General features: G+C 37.3%; 1 protein-coding gene across 1 annotated transcript in view; it reads left to right on the plus strand.

The window, feature by feature from the left end:
- The first annotated feature begins 5,761 nt into the window (after window positions 1–5,761).
- Window positions 5,762–22,670, plus strand: part of SNX3 (sorting nexin 3) — a 37,696-nt gene continuing 20,787 nt past the window's right edge. Inside the window, exon 1 of the mRNA XM_010989609.3 lies at window positions 5,762–6,244. Within this exon, the coding sequence (XP_010987911.1) occupies window positions 6,083–6,244 (162 nt within the window). The 5' untranslated portion in view covers window positions 5,762–6,082. The remainder of the gene's footprint in view (window positions 6,245–22,670) is intronic.

Here is a 22,670-nt window from a genome sequence, read left to right on the forward strand (position 1 = left end):
CGACTTTAGACACCAGCCTTAAATGGGGTGCTTAAGCGACCTACTCCTGCCCAGCAGGCTACAAATTTGGGGATTCTCATGAACCCTTCCCCCTCGGGTTTGATAATTTGACTCAGAACTCAGAAAAACACTTATGTTTCACAGTTTATTATAAAGGATTACAACTCAAGAATAGCCAAACGAAAGAGATGCACAGGGCAGAGTATGGGGGAGGGGCGCAAGGCTCTTTCTTGCCCTCTCCAGTCTGCCACACTCCCAGGAGCCAGGGGGCGGGGCTGGAAATTTTATTATGCTTTGTTTTACTGCACTTTGCAGATAATTGCTTTTTTTTTTTTTTTTAACAAATTGAAGGTTTGTGGCAACTCTGTGGACCAAGTCTATCAGCACCATTTTTCCAATGGCATTTTTCTAGATTAAGGTGTGTATGTTGTTTTTCTACACATAATGCTATTGCACACTTAACAGATGACAATACAGTGTAAACATAACTTTTGTATGCATTGGGAGACCAAAAAATTTGGGAGCTGGCTTTATTGAGCTATTTGCTTTACTGCGGTGGTCAGGAACTGAACCCACAATCTCTCTGAAGTATGCCTGTACAGGAATTTATCCTACAGGTATAATTTCATATTTGGAATTAAGTGTGTGTAATGATGATATGTTCGAGGTTATTCACTGCAACACTGTGACAGTGAAAGGTTGAGATCAAAAAGGGGACGTAGTGGAGGAAAATTTTCTCCTCTACCCTTCTAGGTTGTTTTGGCTGGTCAAATGAAATTGATATAAGACAGAGTAACAGGAGAAAAGCAAATTTAATTTTGTATCTACATGAGTCCCATAAAAGCAGGAGACCAAAAAGCAAGCTTGGGCAGCTGAGGCTTGTATGTCTCAACTTAAGCTTAAGGAATGGGATGCAGGCTTAGGGCTTCAAAGGGGAAGGACAGTAATTCATAGGCCAATAAGAGGAGCAGATGTTCGGTAATTAGATGTTTCCCCTGTCGTAGAGAAAGGTGGCTGAGACAAAAGTTTTCTCTGGTAATAGCTCTCTCTGGGCCAGGCCCCCTATCTACATTTTTTTAGATAGTGAAGGGAGAGTTACAAGTTTTTCTTGAGTTTTGTGGCATCTTGATTGCCCTTAGCTCAAGACAATCCACATGCCAAAGTAGCATATTTTGGGGACACACAATTCTGCTCCCCTTCAGGGACAAGTTAAGTAAATTATGGTACGTCATGTAATAAAATATTTTGCTGCTGTACAAATGTGGGTCTGTCCTCAAGATATCTTAAGTAAAATAAGGTGCAAAAGCATGTGTATCCTATGATGCCATTTCTGTTTTATATATAAGTAAACACACACTTTACATGCTGGAATATTTCAGGAAGGATACACAGATACACAGCAACTGGTCACAGCAGCTGTCAATAGAAAGGGGAACTAGGTGGCTGCAGATAGGTATTGGAGGCAGATTTTTCAATGGATACTCTTAAATGCATTGTGACTTTTAACCACGTAAATGCTCTATTTAAAATTAACAAACAAACCATAGTGTTTATAAATAATTTCCTCATTACCAGATTTGAAGATGCCCAAAACTTCAAAAGCTAGAAGTGGCCCAGATGTGCCTCCTGCTCTCAGGAGTTCTGAGGAGGACTCATGTTGTAAATAGTCTTAGGTGGTGAGGAAGGATACTGAGCTTCGTGGCTTTTACTTTTCTTTGTGGTGCATGAAGTGAGGCTACCTGCTGAGAGTAAAAAAGATGGGTGTGAAATATGAAAGAGGATAAAATAAGGGATTGCTGAGGTGTGTTGAAGGAGGAGTGATTCATTAATCAAGTTCACAAGAGACTAGTTGATAAGACAGAACCTCAATTTACAAATTTAAACTGAAAATCTAAACTGCTGCCACAAGGCAGCACCTCTTTTTGCCTATAAGAAAGTCCTCATAGGAAATAAAATACTATCAACTGACTGTGCAGTGCTCTTTAAATAAAGAGGAATGGATACTCTTAAAGACCAGAGCTATCAAGCTTTGATCATTTAATGCAGTACTCAAAGAACACAACCCTCAAGGTGCCCACAGTAACACAGGCACACTGACAAATTATTTTCTAGATTTGGGCCATTAGGAAAACATAAAATTGGTTATAGTTTTCTATCATCTTAGCTCATGGTTAGAATATGTTTATGTCCTCCCGTCCCCACCCCCAATTCAACTGCCCCCCTTTCTTGAGTTACCAGTGTTAACAGTCTGGTATAAATCCTTCCATACATATGCACATACAGAAGTACATATAATACACCAAAAGGATTTTGTTTACCCAAATGGGAACATGCTGCCACGGCACAGATTATTCTTTGATCCTCACTTACCAATATATCATGGATATTCCTTTTCTAATTCTAATAACTAAAAATAGGTATATTCCAATATTCCTAAGAAGTAAAAATAGAACTGTTTCATTTGCCCTATAATTATGTAATTTATGTATTACATATAAATTGCATAAAATATTACATAATTTCCCATAGTTAGAATATACTATAATTCAAGCATTCCCAATTCAGGCTGTTTCTAGGTTTTGCCACTATAAATAAAGCTGCAATAACTATCCCTGCTGTTATATCCTTAAGTATTGTGGTCTCCTGCAGCAAAAGTTGGATTTTGGGAACAGAGTGTGACAAATATTTTTAATTTTGTTAAACATGATCAAATTGCCTGTTTCCATACATTCTCCCTAACACTGTATGTTTCTGTTCTTTTTGCTTTTTGCCAATATGAAAACAGTATTTCATATTTGCCTTAATGTACATTTATTTGATTAGGGAGGTTGAGCTTATTTTTCCACTTATTGTTCATTTGAGTTTCTTTTCCTTAGAGGCAGCATGAAATAGTGGTTAAGTTTATAAATTCTAGAGCTGGTTTTGCCATTTTATACTCGTTATTTCACCTTTGTGCCTCAGTTTCCCCATTTGTAAAATGAGGACAATAATGGTACCCACTCATAGGACTGTTATGAGAGTTTGATCATTATCTGAAAAACATGTAGAATAGTAACTATATTTTTTGCCCATTTTTCTATGGGACTGTCTTTTTCTTATCAATTTGTGGAAGTTCTTTTTATATCAGGAATATTAGGCTTTTACTATCTTAAGTATTACATGTATACTTTCCTTATTTTTTTTTAATTAAAGTGCCTTTTGTTATATAATTTTTATTTAAAAATTTATGTACTTAAATGACTATTTTTTTCTTTGTAGCTTGTTACCCATATTGCTTAGGAAGCATTTTTTTCTCAAGGTTATACAACTTTTATTCTAATCTTTCTCTAAACATGTTTACTTTTTACATTTAAATTCTGCCTAGAATTTTTTCCCCTGCATTAATGCAGGGGACTAGCTACACAGTTCCCCTATTCCCTGGACACTCAACTGTGTCGGCACCGTTTCCCCAATGAACCGAAATGCTCTTCTTGTTATATATCATGCTCTTTATTGGGGTCTGTTTCTGTTTTTGCCCTTTGCTTAATAGAGAGCCAAAAGCATATTCTTGTTTACAGTAGCTTTATAGTGAGTTTTAACATTTGGTAAAGAAAATCTCACTTTAATTTTTTTCACTTTCATAATCTTCTTGGTTATTTTCCAACAAATGAACTCTTAAAAAGTCTTGTCCAGTACTACCCACACATCCAAGGCAGAGAGGAGGGTAAAACCAACCACAGTGGGATTCTGATTGTATTTGCATTATTAATTTTAGAAGAAGTGATAATTTTCTGTTATCAAGTCCTCCTATCCAGGAACATGGAGTCTTTTTTTACTAAGATTTTGGTTTATGTCCTTTAACAAAATTTCATAATTTTGTTCCTATGGATCCTGTGCCTGCCTCCCTGTTTTTTGTTTTATTTGTTTCTTTGATTTTAGTTTTGGTTGCTGTTACGAATAGGCTACTTTTTTTTCCATCGCCAGTCTAACTAGACATTGCCTAGACAGAGGAAAATAATAAATTAACTTCTTTACTTTCATTCATCCGCAAAGTTCTCTTATTAATTCTAGTAGCTTATTCATGGGTTTTTCCAGGAATACAATCATATCTCCTGAAAAGTAAATTTTTTTCCTGATGTTTCTCCCAGGAAACTCTTCTTCAGCTGCATGACTGTGCCGCTATCCTCTGTAGCTGATTCCCCACTGCAGGCAGTTGAGACTGCTGCCAAAGGCTGCTCTGAGTGACCTGCAAGGAATGAGACAGATGCTTTCTATGAGAATATCCCATGATTGCCTTGTTCAGATGTCACAGATGACAACATAATACAGTGGTTCCTGGTCTCTTAGCTGCCATATATTTCAATTTAGAGTCATTTATACACATTTCTTGAGCTCACTACTGTAATCATACCAGCCAGGTTTCCATCTGGTGTCTAGCAACAGGACGCAAGCCCAGCAGTGAGTGCTGCCTGGGCATACTTATCCTAATATTACTCTTACTCTTTGAAAGAGAGATATTCCGAGAGGATTTCTCTGACCACCGTAACGAGCTTGTCTGGGTCACTATCACATTATCCAGTTTTTTTGTTTTGTTTTGTTTTTTTGAGGTTGTTCTTTTTAAAAATTTTTTTTTATTTTTCACATTATCCAGTTTTATTTTCTTTATAGCACCAATCATATTGACAGATACATTAGTTATTGGTTTGTTTATTATCTGGCTCCTCAAGATATAGTATATACTAGATAATTAACCTGATGAGATCAGGGAATTTCAGTGTTTTCTTCAGCCTTTTATCTCTAGTATCTAGAGTTGAAAATACCTCCTAGACCTTCAATAAATGTTTGTTGAATGAATGCCGAGTTTTCTCGAAAATAATCTACATGTTAAAGTAATTTCTTTTTATTCCAACTCTTCTTAGTGCTATTAGGAATGGTTGCTAATGATCCAGATAATTTTTCAGCTTAGACAGATCAGATTTAAAGTGAATGGAGTTCATGATACTCAACATACAATAAAACTCAGAAAATATGGGACTATCTAGTGAGATAACTCTCCAGACAAGGATAGACATTCATCTTTCTACCTCAATGCTCAAGGTCTGCATTTGTTGGAGACTTAACTATGATCTACTTGTTTTGTCTTTCTAAAAAAAGTTCTGATAAAGGCTTGTCTGAGTTTCACTTCAAAAGCTGTAGCGAGATATATATATATTTTAACTTATTGGAACTTTATGGGAACTGAAGGCGAAATTTTGCAGATCATTCAAGATTCAGAAATTCAAGGCAGATTTCAGCCCATATATTAATGTTCTTTTGTTTTAGAGGGCCCACCCGTCTCCCCAAAAGGTTTGCGGTAGGCTATGATCTCGTGAGGCTGTTTTTATTCCTCTCCCAGTTTACACCTTCAACGTACCAACCCAGACACGTGTACAGTGAAACTCTCAAGTTGGTGTCAAAATTATCATTTGAGGCATTTGTTCCAGGTTATTTAGAAAAGCATTTTCAGTGGTTCACGGTTATACGGTGGACAGGTTGGCATAAAGTTAGTAAGACAGTTTTGTTCGGACTGTGGGCAATCTCTCCTTTCTAACCATTTAACTTCTGTCCCCGCAGTGCCCAAGGCCGCGAAGACCGTTTCCGGCCTCGTTCCCACCGCTCCAGGCCGAAGCGGACACGGAAAGACAGGAACCGCCTGCCCCCGCACCCCGGGCCCCACAACACCTTGGCCGCAGCCCCTCGGCGGCGCGCTCGCCCGGTGCATTGTGGGCACTGTAGTCTGGCCGGAACCTGTTCGCGCCTACAAGTCCTGTGAATGCGCTTCTTCGTCGCCGCCTAGGCCGCAGTTCCCCTCAGCGGCCTCCGCTGGGTCTCCCTGGCCCCGGACGCGGCGTTCGGGTGGGTCATCTGTTTCCTCTCCTGGGCACAAGAAGCGGAAGCTAGAAGGGCGCGGGGAGGAGCTTCCCGTGCGGGGTGAACGCCCGCCCTACGTGCTCGTTCGCCTTACGACCGCTGCGCGCGAGCCCGGTGTCCCGGTGGCGGGCAGCAGCGGCAGAACGCGGAGGGGGCGGAGGGAGCCCGCGGCGGCGGCGGCTGCAGCAGCGAAATGGCGGAGACCGTGGCGGACACCCGGCGGCTGATCACCAAGCCGCAGAACCTGAATGACGCCTACGGGCCGCCCAGCAACTTCCTCGAGATAGATGTGAGCAACCCGCAGACGGTGGGGGTCGGCCGGGGCCGCTTCACCACCTACGAAATCAGGGTCAAGGTGAGGCCGTTCTTACACCCTACAGAGAGATCCCTCCTGTGGTCCCTGGTGCCCCGAGCCGACCCTGGAGCATCCGCTCCAGCGGCCACGGCCGCCCAGGCCCGGCCTCCGGTTGACCCGGTGGGGCAGTGTTGTCCACCGGCGGGGTCGTGGGCCAGGATCCCTCTTCGTTGTAGGCTTGGCTAGGGGCTGCACAGTGAGCTGAATCCAGTGCTGGCACTTGAAGAAGGTGCTCGAAAAAAAGAGGGCGTGGGTTGAGCGCCGTTTGCCCCTCAAACAGCTGATCTGGGAATGACATTTGAGTTGGGAAGGAGTAGATCTTTCGAGAACACAACCCCTTCTTCGGGAGGGGAGCTAGATGTGACTGGGAAAGGGGGGTTCCTCAAAGTTGAAGGCGTACCGGTTTTCTTTTCCTGGAGACTTCTACCCGAGGGGGCCAAGCCAAGCTGATTGCTCCAGGCTCTTCCTGAGCTACCAAACTCACCTATGTTATACGCTTTTCTGAACAGAACCTCATGGGAGTTTACAAAAGCCTGAGGAATTTGAGAGGGCTGAGCCAGTCGAGAACGTTGATTGGAAATGACTGACCTCAGTATTCTGGCCACCCTCGTGCTAAGGCTGAGGAGTGGAGAGTGTTACCTACCTCACAACCAAAACTACAACTGTTTTAAGAAAAGCCTATTCATTTAGGGGTCTTGCTCTCTTAATTTCGAGGTTTGCACTTCACTGAGTGAAGGAATCAGCTGAAGTAGAAACACGTTTATAATTTCATAACTAGTATTTGTTGGCAGTAAGTAATTCAAATGATTTCAAAGATGCTAATTGAGAATAATGCTTCACTTTCACTTTCTAGGATTAAAGAATTTACTCATGTATGGAAGTATCTTTGAAAATTACAGAAAACGAATCCAGCTGTTAATGACAACAACAACAACAAATTATTTTCTTAAAAATTAAGCGTAAGAATTGGGCCTTAGAGTAATCAAATTTTACGTAACGAGTTACTGTTAATATTTAAGTGGAGTAATTTCTCATTATCTTTCACATTTTTTTGGTGTGGTAAAATACAACAGAATTTACCGTCTTAACTATTTTTAACCGTACAGTTCAGTAGTGTTCAGTTTATTCACACTGCTGTGAAACTTAACACACTTTAAAACATGATTTGCTTACCGTGTAGTTTTGCTTAAAAACTTAATCATCAAACTAACATATGAAACTAACAGGCTAATGTTACAAGCCACCTTTGTCTCCCAACGTGTATAAAATGTGAACCATAAGCGGTCTTGTTATAGTGAAACTGTAAATCTGGGACTCCAGTGTACCTAGGAAAGTACATTATCACGTAAGCCTGATAAAAAAATGAGGCACTTTTTTTTTTTTTTAACTTTTGGAATGATTTTGGATTGTCTTAAATATATGGCAGACTGTTCTGTAAAAAAAACTTCCTCTTTTATTCACCAGCACATTTTCCTTTATTTCTTGTGCTAAAACAAAACTTGGTATTCCTGTTTCTAAACTTCCAGAGCTAGCACTTCCTGTCACACAACTGAAGTGGAATCTCCTGCCTACACTTCCTCCATTTAATAACTTTGTATTTATCTTGCTGAGTGTGTTATATTAAATAGACTCTAGTATGATAACTTATTTTTAAAAATTCATCTGATTCTTTATTACCAAGTAGCTGATGTGAGACTTAAATTTGGTTTATGGTATGATCATTTGTATTTTAAAGAAAATAATCCTTTTTAAGAGTGATTAATGAGTTATGGAATTAACAAAGTGTAACCTATGCTGGTTTGTTAAATTATATAAACCAGTTTGTTAAGCGTTCATGACTGCAAGTCGTAAATGCATGTGCCCTCTAAGAAAATGTAATTGAGTTTTCTAATGCTTATGAAATGCTATTGGGGTTTCTCTTAATAATTTAACATGTTAACTTAAAACTCAGGACACCATACAGTAAGATACTTGGATTTATTTTAGCAGCATGTGATTTTTCAGAGTCTTTACAGTCTTGTATTAAGGCCAGTGAGATGAACAGGTAAATCATTTTGTCATTTTATTTATTACTACTTTTCTAAACTGTTCCTGCTCTCCCTAGGCCCCTACTCCCTGCATTTTGCTGTTGAATTTGACATGTAGCAAACCATATTATGTTCCAGAGTTTGGGCCCTTAAGCTCTAATTCTAGTCTTGAGGAAAATGTCCCATTTTGTAGGATATGATTGAAATTACCCTAATTCACAGAGTAATTTTATATAGATGGTGGCACTTTAGAATGCAGTTCTTCCAATCTCCATTTATCTTTTCGTTTGAGGTTAGTGTTTAAGACTATTAGGATCAGTTGATTAGTATCTGGGCTTTTGAAAATAATTGGTACAGTGTTGATGTTTTTTAAAATTGTTCTAATGGATAGGTATAGCAGAGAGCACCATAAATGATTAAAGGTTTTAGAAAGCTTATTTTGACATATTAAAGAGAAGGCTGAAGGGGAAATTCCATCACTGTTTATGAAGTTTGTGCTATAATGTAACTTCAGTCTTCTGGAAAGTATAATTTAACCTGGAGGTCTATTGTACCTGGAGACAACTGTTTTGAACAGGAATAAGTTAAGGATCTTTCTTGAGCTCTGAGTTCAAAGAAAAGATTTATCATTTATTAGCAGAATAAGGTACAGAATCTAAGCTCCACTTCCCCAGAAAGTTCCAAAAAGCAAAAACTTGAATTTTCTGCATACCAGCAACTATTCATATAACATTTACATTGTATATTAGGTAGATTTAAAGTATAAGGGAGGATGTGCGTAGGTTATATGCAAATACTATACCATTTAAAGTACAAGAGACTTGAGCATCTGCAGATTTTGATACGGAGGCGTGTGTGTCCTAGAATTAAATCACCCGCAGATATGGAGGGATGACTGTACCTACCTCATAGGACACAATGCACATAAATCTTTTTAGCACAGTGACTGGTACATAACGAGCACTCAACAGTTACCTCTTTCTAAATTCACCTGTCTTTCAAATTAAAAGTCATTGATCAGCTAACTGCATTTTCTGTGTTAATGTGCAGTTGAGTTACTAAAATGGTTAGATTTTCTTATCAAGAAACCTACTTGGCATGCAAGTATACTTTCACTGAGGCAAATGTGGTATAAAAGGAAGGCAATTTGCCAGGTAGTTTTTTTTTAATGTTTTACATTTTTGTTACATTTTGTGTGATTCCATATTTGAAGTTGTGATGCCATTTAAGAACATGGTAAATTTCATGTTTAAGACCAAAAATATAGAATACCCCGTATTTTAAGGTAGTATGTTTCCAAAACTGTACTAGTACTTTTTTTCCAGTTGGAGATATAATTGACATATAAAATTGTATTTAAGATATACAATGTAATGATTTGCCATATACATATATAAAAATGATTACCACAATAAGTTTAGTTAACATTTATCACCTCACATAGCTCCAAAAGTAGGTTTTTGTAGTTGAGGTATATTAAAACATAAGGGTGAGTAGTAAAGTCTGTTAATAAACATTGTGACAAGAAAGATAGTGAAAGTAGCATCTTGACCATTCTAAATCTATATTGGTGATACTTCTTTGGATGAGTCCTCTAATTTTAAATTGACAGTCATTAGTGTCCTGATTGGAAACTGAGAAACTAATTTTTAGACTTGTTTTTAGGATTTATGAGAATGTGTTATTAAAGGGTCAAAATAGTATTTTAAAGAATCAAGGCATTTTGGAGTCAAAGGACATTTGCAGACTCTATATCAGTTGGCCATGATATGTTGTCTGATAAACATCTTTGCTGCCAGCTACCGCTGACCTCCAGAATCTCTATCGAGGAAAGGCATGTTGTTAGCTTTGAAGAGTCTGTTCTTGCCTAACCAATCCCTTAAGATGGGGTAGGGGAGACACAATTAAAAAGTAGCCCTGTTATATTGTTATTAGGGACTCAGTTCTGTATTGTTCATTTTGACAGATAAGGGAACCAAGGCACAGAAAGTTGTCCCTCACCCAAAGTAAATTATCTAACTGGTGTCCAAGCCAGGGCTAGATTTGAAGTATTCTGGTCCTGAGTCAGAACTGCTTCACAGCTGCAGTTCATTTAATTTAAAATAGTGCATTAAAACCTTTGTTATCTACAGCCTAGTATTGGGGCATCCTCAAGTGTCCGAACCTTTTGAAGGAAATGTCATTGTTGGCACCCTTGAGACCCAAGAGTTGACTCTTCAATAATCCACAGTAGGTAAGATGCACCCAGGAAAAATAAACATCTGGAAAGAGCTTACTGTTAAATTCTGTGCTGTGATGATATGACTTGAAGAAAAAGCGTGTTGTTGATTGGCTAGTGGTGCTTATAAGAGGTGAGCTTTTTTTCAGCTTTTCTTAAAGCTGAAAAATGAGGGCATTTATCACATGAGTACCTGTGTGTTCAAGGTACTTTGCTATATATATAATCTGATCTTCGAAGTAACCAAGCAGAGCAGGTAATATTCTTGTTTTGCAAATGTAGAAGCTGAGGTCACTGTTAGAAAAAAAATGTGACAATGAGTGTGTATATGTCCATGTATGACTGAAAAATTGTGCTGAACACTGGAATTTGACACAACATTGTAAAATGATTATAAATCAATAAAAAATGTTAAAAAAAAAAAAAAGAAATGTAAGGGAACACATCATTGACACATGTAACAACTTGAGTGAAAATCAAGGCAGTTATGTTACCCAAAAAAGTCAGTACCAAAGGGATATGTGTTGTATGACCCCATTTACATAGCATTTTTGAAATAGCAAAATTTTAGAAATAGAGAACATATTAGTAGTTATCAGGGATTAAGGATAGGGGCTTGGGGAGGAGGGAAATGGATGTATTATAAAAGAGCAAAATAAAGGATCATAGTAATGATGAAATTGCTCTGTAGCTTAACTGTGTTGGTAAATACAAAAACCTACAGATGTGACAAAATGTCCAGAGATAAACAAACAACCTTCCCCCCCATGCAAGTTCCTTGGTGTGTTACATCAATGTCAACATCCTCGTTATGATACAGTTTTGCAAGCTGTTAAATTTATGGGAATTTGGGTAAAAGTTACACAGGATCTGTCTCTTTTATGTCTGATAACTAAGGGAATTGACAATGATTTCAAAATAAACAGTTTAATAAAAAAAAAAAAAAAAGAAGCTGAGGTCACTGTTGATCTTCAGCTTTTGTCCCTCCCTCTTGTTCTTATTTCAGTCCTGCTGGACTACTTGTATGCAGGCCTTTGCACACACTTCCTCCTTTGATAAAAACAGTCTTTCTTCCTTTAGCAGCCTCATCTAACTATCATCACTTGTCCTACAGGACTCAGCCTTACTATTACCTTTTGAGAGATTTTGCTGATCCCTGGAATGTAGACTGGATTTCCTTCCTGTGTGTCCTTGTAGCCCTTTTAGGATTAAGTTTGTTTGCCTGTCTGCAGCTTCCTTTAGTTCCTGTTTCTTCTACTGTAACCTCCTAGAGGACAGGACTGTCATGATCACCCTTACACAACATCTGGCATTGTTCTTGGCAAGTAGTGGAATAAGTGAAATTTAGGAAGGTTAAGTAACTTGCCCAAAGTCACAGCTATTAAATGGCAAAACGGATTTGAATCTAGATTTCGTGACCTTCAGAGCCCATACTTTTTCTTTCACTCTCACTGAACATTCAGATCAGCTTTTGAAACCCTTGAGATTCTGTTTTAATTAGGTTGGAGTGGGATTTGGGAAGTAGTTTAAAAAGCACCCCAGTGAGGGCACTTGAGATATGCAGCAAGGGTTATCCCTGGTGGCATCATGCTTTCAGAGGTCTCTGAGAAACGACAGCAGCAGAGAAGTATGAGAAAAATAAATGGAGCTGCAATGGTTGGTAAGCTTGATGGGATTTTAAAAAGGCAAATTCTAAAACAAAATTAAAAAAAATTTTTTTAAAGCAGATCCTTACAGGAGAGAGGAAAACCAGTGATATTTGCCAAAGATGAAAACTATTTTTAGAGGGGAGACAATTTAGATACTAGCTGAAAACATGCCAACAGCTTAGCTTTTCGGGAAGAAGTGAAGGCATTGACTGTATTCAGCCAAGCCAGCTCTTTTTGCCCCTGTCTTGCACCACCCATGTCTATATCCCTGTGTAATAATAATGAAAGTAAGCCAGAAATTATAAAAGACAAAATATATATCCATTTAAGAAAGAAACCTTTGTGTTTTATTAATATTGCCACTCTACACCTTTTAAGTGGGAAGTCTTCAAGTACTTTAATTTTTAGCTATTATTGTGATTCCATGAGAGATTTTCCATCTCCTCACCTTCATAATTAATGCTTACCAAAAAAAAGGATTGAATTGTTGTTTTTAGGTACTTTGATTTTAAATACTTTGTGCCATATTATGCTGCTTCCATGTAGCAGAATGTACTTTGATTTTAAATACTTTGTGCCATATTATGCTGCTTCCATGTAGCAGAATCAGTAATTTTTTTGAATATCAGATAAGATGTCCAAGAAAAGTCCAAGAAAAGCAATACTATAATCTTGATACTGCTGTTTACTGATTCTTTAGTTAAATGACTTACAGCTTTCAGCCAAAGTTATACTTCTTTAAAGAAATATTTAACTTAGAAACTAGGAAATTGGACAGGGTAGTAAAATGTGACATACGCTGTAGCTTACCCAAAAGCTTGTATCAATTAAGATACCGTTTGGACTATTCTCACGGAGACCTCAAAAATGGAGTTTATTTTTTTCACATGAAATGGTCTTGGGCAGTCCAGGACTGGTATTGTGACTTGACTATGAGCTCCTAATATCACATCCACATTCTAGCCTTGGGGGTGGCCCCATTGCCACATTTGGCTACAAAAGAAGCTGGGAGATATAGTCTAGCTGGACAGCCATGTGAAGCAAGGAGGAACAGATACAGTAGTAAGTGATTGGGATAACCCTTCTAGGGTGTGGTCCTAGCAACATTCTGATCATGTCTCTTAATTCTTTCCTTTGCTGATGCCTGAAATTTCAAAGTTTAGAGAAAGTTCATTTGATTTGTAAGAAAGAAAACAGAGTTCTCATTAGTTTTGGCATTCTTAAATGTGAATAAATTATGATCCCTTCCTGAGAATTAATTTTTTTGAGTAGAGAAAGGAGGCAAGCATGAAGACATGGCATATATGCTAGAGGACCAGTATTTTAGTTGATGACATTGAAAGATGGAGTATATTGTTTGAGCCACCAAAATAAGTGAGCTCAGTGTCTCTCACTAGAGAATCACAAGACCTAAAATAATTTTTACAAAGTTACCTTGTGTCTAACAGTATTAGAATGGTCATTTTCTAATTCTTTGCTCTCTAGACTTTGATTTTATCAATGATGTAGCATCTCTGTTTGCTTGCCCTAAAATTGTTCCCACACCTGCCACCTGTAGCTTGTTTGCTTTCTGTTTTTTCCATTTCTGTCCTTGTGGGATGAGCATCTCTGTTCTATACTAAGTTTGGAAATTCTAATCCATATAGAGGAACAAAGGACCCTCAAAGCTTCCCTCGTGTCTAGTTCTCAGTATCTCCTCTCTTGCCATGACATTATGGGTCATCAGGTGGAAATAGAAGCAGGTAAAAATCTTGTTGGCTAGGCATACTTGTCTGTGTATCACCAGATCTTTGTTTAAATTTACACACGAAGATGCCCCCGTACTATATAAATGAGAACATTCTTAAGATACTAATGGCTTGAGAGCAGGGCTTAGCAAGCTGTGGGCTTCCCAGTTTTTATGGTTTTATTAGAACTCAGCACATCTGTTTATGTTTTGCTTACATATTTTTTTCTCTATTTAGCCAATGAATGTTTACATAGTATTTATGACCACTTATGCACTGAAAGAGCAGAATTGACTATTTGCGATAGCCTGAAATATTTACTGTCTTGCCCTTTGAGAAAAAGGTTTGCCATTCCTTTGTCTAAATTTTACATAGCACTGAGGTAATGGAAATCAGAAGCACTTGGAGAATCTTATTTTCAAAATACAGGACTATGAAAAAACATTCAGCTTAGGATGCTGATAGTAAATGATGGAGGAAATGATAGTTAAATATAAAATTGCCAGTTAGGTTTTTTTCCTTAGACATTCATCACATGCCAATAGACTCTTAAAAGCATAGCCCTGTTCCTAGGTGCTGAATGAAATATTAGACATCATTCTTTTTTTTCTAAAGGTCCAGTTTTTACAAAGACAAAAATCTAACCTTGTGAGTTATTAGATTATATCTATTATTCATATTAAGTTCAACCACAAGAATTTTCAGTTTAGAGAACTAATTTTCTCACTTTAAGTCTTTTATAAACTCCTTTCAATAACTATTTAAAGAGAGAAAGTTGGTGCTGATAAAATAGCCTGTTCGTGGTGGTTTAGGTCCAGTCAATAAATCGGTGGCAAAACTGAAGATGATGCCTGACAAAACTGTAGTCATTTCTCACCAAGATCAGGGTTTAGGTATTTTCCAGCTCAGGATTTTTTTTTTATCATATCATCATTTAATGTTTTGTGTTCTTACATGGTAACCCTCTACATTATATGTCAGTATACCGTTATTAAATGATTAAATTGGTATTGGTTGAGCTATTGACTTGGGTAAATTTAATGTCTGGGTTGTAGGGAGGGAGTTGAGTTGAATATTGAGAAACTATGATGTTAGCTCTCAAAGTGGCACAATATAGTAAGTTGATAGAATTCTTAGTTTAAAAGGGTAGATGATGTTGATATACTTAAGTTGAAATAAACTGTAGAGCTTTTCACTTAGATATTAGGATGTGATACTTACCTATAATCTGTGTATTTGCCCAGTTTTGTTCTCTCAAGAGTATAATCAATTCTTCTCTAACTAAATTTCTTTTAGATTTAACTTAACATTTGAGTAGCTCCTGTGGGCCAATTGTTTTGACCACTTGGAATGCTAAGTTTAATATGACAATACAGCAAGTTCACCCTAACCTGAAACAGGATTAGATGTTTTCTCTGATCAATTTCTCCTAAAACTGTCCTATAAATGAACATTTATGAACTGCTACTATATGCCAGACACTGTGCTAGATGCTTGGCTAGGAGATGAGAGTAACATATGCCTTGCCCTTAAAGGCATGAAGCTTACAGACTGGAAGTAGGGAGATAGGCCAGTTCAATTTAATTCAATTTAATTGAATTGAGTTCAATTTGATAGTAGTACTTCGTGAAAATAGTCATAGTGTGCAGTGGGACCCCAAGCCTGCATGAGGGACCAGGAGTGTAAGGGCAGAATGGGCCAGTAGTGTTCTAAGCAGAGAGAGTAGCTGTCTTTTTCTGTCCTTCACTGCCAACAGGTAATGTTGTCACTGACCTGCCAAAGTCACACAGTATAATACTGGATTCTGACCACTTTATGCCCTGGGACCCCTTTTTACTATCTGGCTCAGACATCTTTCTCTACCTCTTTATTTATAGTTTGGTTTGTTTTAACCGTCTCTTGGGCAGTCGCTGTGCCTTGGGTGGTATCATGGGTACTTTCTTTTGTGTTTTGTTTGATATAGTTTTAGTTATCTGACTGCCTCTTCTTAGAAACTGTAATGGCTCCTATTTCCAGTTAGAACAGATCATAGAAATACACCAAGATCATTCTTACTTAACAACAGTCATTTCCTGTTTCAGCGTGATCATGCTTTGTGATATAGCCAATTCTACCTGCTGTTCTCCCAAATTTAATCCTAGTGACCTTCCTAATGACCTGCCAAAAGCTCATCCAAATTGTATATATTGTATAGGCTAGTTTTCTCACTAACCAATATTGTGTCAGTTAGCTATGCATAACAAACCATCACAAAATACAAAGATATAAAGCAGTGATTTGTTCCTACTGTCCTGTGGGCTGGCTGGCTGGTTTCTCTGCTGGCTTTTGCCTGTGCTCATTTATGTAGCTGCTTTCAGCTTGAGAGCTGGCCTGTCTGGCTATCCCCTGGGGTGTCTCATTCTCATCCACATGGCCTCTCATTCTCCAGTAGGCTTGTCTGGCTTCCTTATGTGACAATTTTAGAATAGCATTCAAAAAGAATGAAGATGGAAGTTGTAAGACCTCTTGAGTTTTCGGCTCTGAAACTTGTTTTTCACTTCTACCACATTATGTTGGTGAAAGCAAGTCATAAGACCAGTCTAGATTCAACGGGTAGGAAAACAGACTCCGCCTCTCAGATGAAAGGACCTTCAGACAATTTGTGGAACGTTTATCTATATCACACATTACTTGTTAGGAATCTCCAAATGCCGTATTTGGTAGTGGCACCTGTGGCTTGGGTGACTGTGGTAGGCAGAATAGTAACTCCCCAAAGATTTCTACTTCCTAATACCTAGAGCCTGTGAATATGTTACCTTACATATAATACCTTTGCAGATGTGATTAAATTAAGGCTGTTGAGATGGAGAGGTTGTCCTGGATTATCTGGGTAAGTCCAGTATCATCACAAGGGTCCTTATAAGTGGAACAGGCAGAAGAGTCAGTCATAGAAGATGTGACAATGGAAGCAGAGGTTGTAGTGATCTGATTGCTGACTTTGAAGATGGAAAATAGGACCGTGAGCCAGAGAATGCAGGCAACCTCTGGAAGCTAGGTAAGATAAGGAAATGAATTCTCCCCTAGATCCTGCAGAAGGAATACAGCCCTGGTGACATCTTGATTTAGCTCAGCAAGACTCATTTCGGACTTCTATAAGATAATAAATTTGTGTTGCTTTAAGCTACTAAGTTTGTGGTAATTTGTTATAGCAGCAATAGGAAACTAGTAAGAATGACTTGCCTTTGTCCTAAAGATTATTTCCAACAGGAGAGACTCTAGACTTAACTACAAGAGAAACAGTTGGTAAGGACTGGGGCTTAGCCTGACTTTGAGCCTTGGTCTTAGGCCACACAGCCTTATCTTTCTTCCTCCCCATTAAAATCTAGCACCATCAGCTCTCATTATTCCTTGCCTTCTAGTATGCCAAGATGTTTTACCAAAGGCATAGAAAAATTTTTTTTTTCATGGAAAAAGTTGAGTGTGCTACTTAAGCCTTAGAGGTTTATTTTCCAAGCTACGGAGAAAATTACTAAAAGACTTTCACTTTGGCTATCCAAGTATAGGTCAAGATTAACAATGCTAAATGACCAGTGTATTTTTTAGTACCTTTGTATGAGAGAGGGCTAACTTCTGAGACTATATAAGTGCAAAATTATGAGTTCTAGTTGATGGATATTTTAGGTTATTGGTTGTTGATTAAAATTTAACTTAGGAAAGATACCATTTATTGTTAGGCCTTTGACCCTCCATAAGTCTGAGCAAATTCTTAAAGCAATAGTATCTTCCATTCACTGCACACATTAGGAAAAAAGTACTTTGACTTTTGCAACTTGTGATTCTAGGTCTCCAAGTCTAAAATATATTTAAGTATTTACGCAGTCAGTGTATAACTACATAATTTCATCTGATGTCACATAATTTTTTTGTTTCTCTTTTGAGAAGAAACCTGCACCCTAACTTCAGGCATTCGTTTAAAACAAGCAAAAACAGTCTTCTTTTTAAAACGCCACATCCATTTGTGACAGAATAGATTTTAAAAATCCAACTTGAGAAAAGGTTGTGAAGCATTTAAAAAATATGTATGGCACCCAGAGCTTCTTTATGAAGAAAGCTCAAGAACATCAGAACTAAAGGAGCAGTGTAGGGTTGTAATTATATAGAATCTGATCAAACTTTCATAAAGTTAAGAAAAGCTTGATAGGTTGAAGTAGACTGTCACTTATGAATATAGTTTCATGGATTATTTAGAAGGAATGTGTTCTTTGGTCTGCTTTTCTCTAGGACTTTTGATTTGCCTTTGTCTAAAACTGCTCTAATACAGTAGCCATTAGCCATATGGGGCTATTTAAAGTAAAGTTTTAGACTCAACTACCAGATATCTGTGCAGTTTCCTTGGATTTGAGGTTGACTTGTGTGACTTTTTTTAAAGTTGATTTTAAGTGATAATTGGCCTGGAATATTCAGGGTGCCTCATATATGAAGAAACCAGTGCACACAGGACTTTTTCTCGTGAGAGTTTTTGTTTTTTTCTTTCTTTCTTTTTTTTTTTTTTTTTAATCCTTTTTGCCCTGTCTCACTGTGTTTTTGATCAGTGGTCACTCACTGCTCACTGTTACCCACTGTGGCAAACCCGAGGTATACTCTTACTTCACATTCCATTCTTTACTAAGATAGGGAAATTTTCTTTTTTTTAAATTTATTTTATTATTTTTTAAATTTTGGGGGGGCAGGAGGTAGGTAGTTTACTTATTTATTTATTTTTAGAGAAGGTACTGGGGATTGAACCCATGATCTTGTATATGCTAATAAGCATGCGCTCTACCACTTGAGCTCTACCCTCCTCCTGAGAAAATTTCTTAATCTAACCAACCAAAGGTTAGAGCCTTATTTTCTTGATAGGATCATCTTATTACATTAGGAAATTGAGCATCATGTGGGTTCACAGATATCTTGGCAGTTTTTTGATGTCTGCATTGCTAGAAATTCTATATTCTATGCCAGAATCTACAGAGGAATTTTGTTCTTTTAATTCATAGTTGCTGTTATTTACTATTGTTGATTCCTACACTTGCCCTGACATTACATTTTCTCCCACTCTCCGTCAGTCCCTGTATAGGGCTCCCTACTCCTACCCCACTAACAGAAGACCTGACCTGTATCTCGTTTTCTTTTTGGGGTTTCACTGATACTTCTATCATATTGCTTAAGTTTTCCTGTCAAGGAAACTAGACTTCTTTTCCAGTTGATCTAAAAGTCTGAGATAGTCTTTCCTTACCCAAGGATGGTAGAAAAGAACTGGAGACAGATTTGAGTATTATATGTGTTGTGGGGGAAAGGGAGGTTACAGCAGAACAAATAATAAATGTATTATTACCATAATAAAAAACATGGAAACAAATAATGGCAGAAGGGGGCCTCCAAGTTACCAAAGCAGTTCTTCAAGACCTTTTGCTAAGAATCTCAGTCCTTACTCTTTGTCTTAAAGTCTATTTTATCTGATACTAATATAGCCACTGCAGCTTTCTTAGGGTTATTTTAAGCTGTATCATTTCCCATCTTTCTACTCTTAATCTATTTTTTGTTTTTGAATCTTAAGTATGTCTCTGATAGGATATAAGTTTTTTATTCAGTCTGACATTCTCTGCCTTTTGATTGGAGTATTTAATTCATTTATGTTTTGTTTTGTTCTTTTTTTTTTTTTTACAATTTTTAAAAATTGAGGTATAGTTAATGTACAGTATTATTATATAAGTGTCAGGTGTACCACATAGTGATTCACAATGTTTAAAGGTTATATTCCATTTATAGTTATAAAATATTGGCTGTGTTCCCTGTATTATGTAATATATCCTTGTAGCTTAGTTTATACATAGTAGTTTCCAACTCTTAATCCCCACCCCTGTTTTGCCCCTCCCCTCTTCCTTTCCCCACTGCTAACCAGTACTTTGTTCTCTGTATCTATGAATCTGTTTCTTTTTTGTTCATTAGTTTCTTTTAATTTTTTGTATTCCACATATAAGTGGTATCATAGTCTTCATCTTTCTCTGTCTGACTTATTTCACTTAGCATAATAGCCTCCAAGTCCATCCATGTTGTTGCAAATGGCAAAATTTTGCTCTTTTTTATGGCTGAGTAGTAGTCCAGTGTGTGTGTGTGTGTGTGTGTGTGTGTGTGTGTGTGTGTGTGTGTGTGTATCCATTCATCTGTTGATGGACACTTAGGTTGCTTTCCATATCTTGGCAATTGTAAATAATGCTACTGTGAACTTTGAGGTGCACATATCTTTTCTAATTAATTTTTTTTTTCAGATATATACCTAGCGGTGAAATTGCTAGGTCTTATGGTACTTATATTTTTAGTTTTTTGAGAAACCTCCATACTGTTTTCCATAGTGGCTGCACCAATTTAACATTCCCACCAACAATGTACAAGGGTTCCCTTTTCTCCACATCCTCACCAACATTAGTTATTTATGGTCTCTTTCAGGATAGCCATTCTGACAGGTATAGAAGTGATACCTCACTCTGGCTTTAATTTGCATTACTCTGATGATTAACGACATTGAGCATCTTTTCCTGTGCCTATTGGCCATCTGCATGTCTTTGGAAAAATGCCTATTCCACTTTCTGCCCATTTTTTAATTGGGTTGTTTGTTTTTTGTTGTTGAGTTGCAAGCTGTTTATATATTTTGGATATTAACCCCTTATTGGTCATTTCATTTACAAATATTTTCTCCCTTAATCATTTATGTTTAATGAAATTATTGGTATGATGGGTTTATTTCTGCCATTTTAGTACTTGTTTTCTGTACGTCTCTTATTTTTCTCTATGTCTCCTTTATTCCTTTTGTGTTAAATAGATATTTTCTGTTGTACCATTTAAATTCTTGAGACCTTTTTACCTTTTTGTGTGTGTGTGTGGAGGAGGTAATTAGGTTTATTTATTTATTTGTTTGTTTTTAATGGAGGTACTGGGGATTGAACCCAGGACCTTGTGCGTGCCAAGCACGCACTCTGTCACTGAGCTACACCCTCCTCCCCTTTTAACTTCTTCTAAAAATTATTATTAATGTTTGATCTAGGAGTCACAATATGCCTCAGCTTTTCAGTGTACTTCAGATTAATACTAACTTAATTCTAGTGAAATAGAAACTTTGCTCCAGTATAGTCCCTCTTCCTTTTTGCTATTATTGTCATGTTTATCACAGCTTTATATGCTATAAAGGCAATATCATAGTTTTCTGTTTTATGCAGTTATCTTTTTAATCAGCTAAGAGAGAAAAATTTATACTATCTTACATATTTACATAAGTAATTACCTTTATTGCTGCTCTTTATTTCTTCATGTGGATCCCAGTTAATGTCTGATGCCATTTCTTTTCAGCCTGAAGGGCTTTCTTTAGTATTTCTTGTAAGGTAGATGTACTTGCTATGAATTCTTACAGTCTTTGTTCATCTGAGAATGTCATTTAATCTTTATTTTTGAATGACAGTTTTACTGGATGCACTAGTTTTCTAATGCTGCATTAAAAATGATCATAAATGTAGCTCCTTAAAATATTACCTTACCACTTTCTGTAAGTCAGAGGTCTGCATGGCTTAGCTGGGCCCTTTGCTCAGGTCTCAAGAGGCCTACAATCCAGGGTTGTGCTCTCATGTAAGGCTCAGGAAAAGCCAGGATATATAGGAGTTTTTGCAACAAATAGTTGCAAGGTAGTCAGAACATCAAAAAATTACTGTTAATTAAAGAAAAATACACTTCAGGTTAATGAATTTAGCACTTTTCTGTGTATAGGAAGATGCAAGAGTCTGGGCTTATTGAAATCATTCCTTGGAAATGCATCTTAACTATCTAGGGCCAGTATCCTGTTTTTCTCCATCCTGAATCCCCTCAGGGTGCACAGTTGGGCACTTCTATAGTGGCTAATGGCTTGAGGCCACAACATCCTTTGTTTACTGATGTGGGAAGAGACATTTTTAGTCCACAAGTTACAGCTTTCTTTTAGGTTCCATATTTTGCACAGAAGAGGTCTTACTCATATTATTATGCTTTTAATGTTAATTTATGAGCACTCAGAAGCACTTTTTATGCAGTGTTCAAATATTTTTAAAAGCCTCTTAACCAAGTGCTACTTAGCTCTTTGCACATAGTAGTTGTTGAAATATTTAATATTTAGTAGAGGTTTTAACCTTTTTTATTTAATATCTCTTTTGGGTCAGGTACTCTGACCATAGTATTCCTTAAGAGCATGAACTTTGAACATAGGTAAGAATCCTCTCTATCTCTTGCCTATTAGTAGACATGTGACCCTGAACAAGTTTCATATAACTCCTCTTTCTGAGCTTCTTCAGCCATAAAATGATACTTTAGAGGATTAAATGTGACATGTGGCATAGTATTTGCACTATGCTAAGTATCCAATAAGTGTTAATATGTATGAAGTAATAGTAGTTCCTATTTAATTGAGCTAAGTGGCAGTATCTTAATTTTAAAGATGCTGCCGCTCAGATTTAGAGGATAGAACTTGATATGGTCATACTATTAATGAGTTCCAGAGGAGGGCTTGAACCCAGGTCTGCTTGATTAACTTGTCTGGTTTTTTTTTTTTCCTGCTTCCAGGAATCAGAAATTGTGTCACAAACTTGTGATTAGCTTCTGTTATGCTAAGTCTACAATCATACAAAGGAAATAATGAATGTATGTATACTCATGTATATTTGCTTGCATTTTCCCCCCCAACAATGTGTATCATGTCAGGAACTTCCACCACTAAAAGGGATGTAACAATTATTTGAACCTTAAGTGTCTCTCTGAGATACAACCTTA

Source organism: Camelus dromedarius, chromosome 6 (genome assembly GCF_036321535.1).
Source record: "Camelus dromedarius isolate mCamDro1 chromosome 6, mCamDro1.pat, whole genome shotgun sequence".
Classification (NCBI taxonomy): domain Eukaryota; kingdom Metazoa; phylum Chordata; class Mammalia; order Artiodactyla; family Camelidae; genus Camelus; species Camelus dromedarius.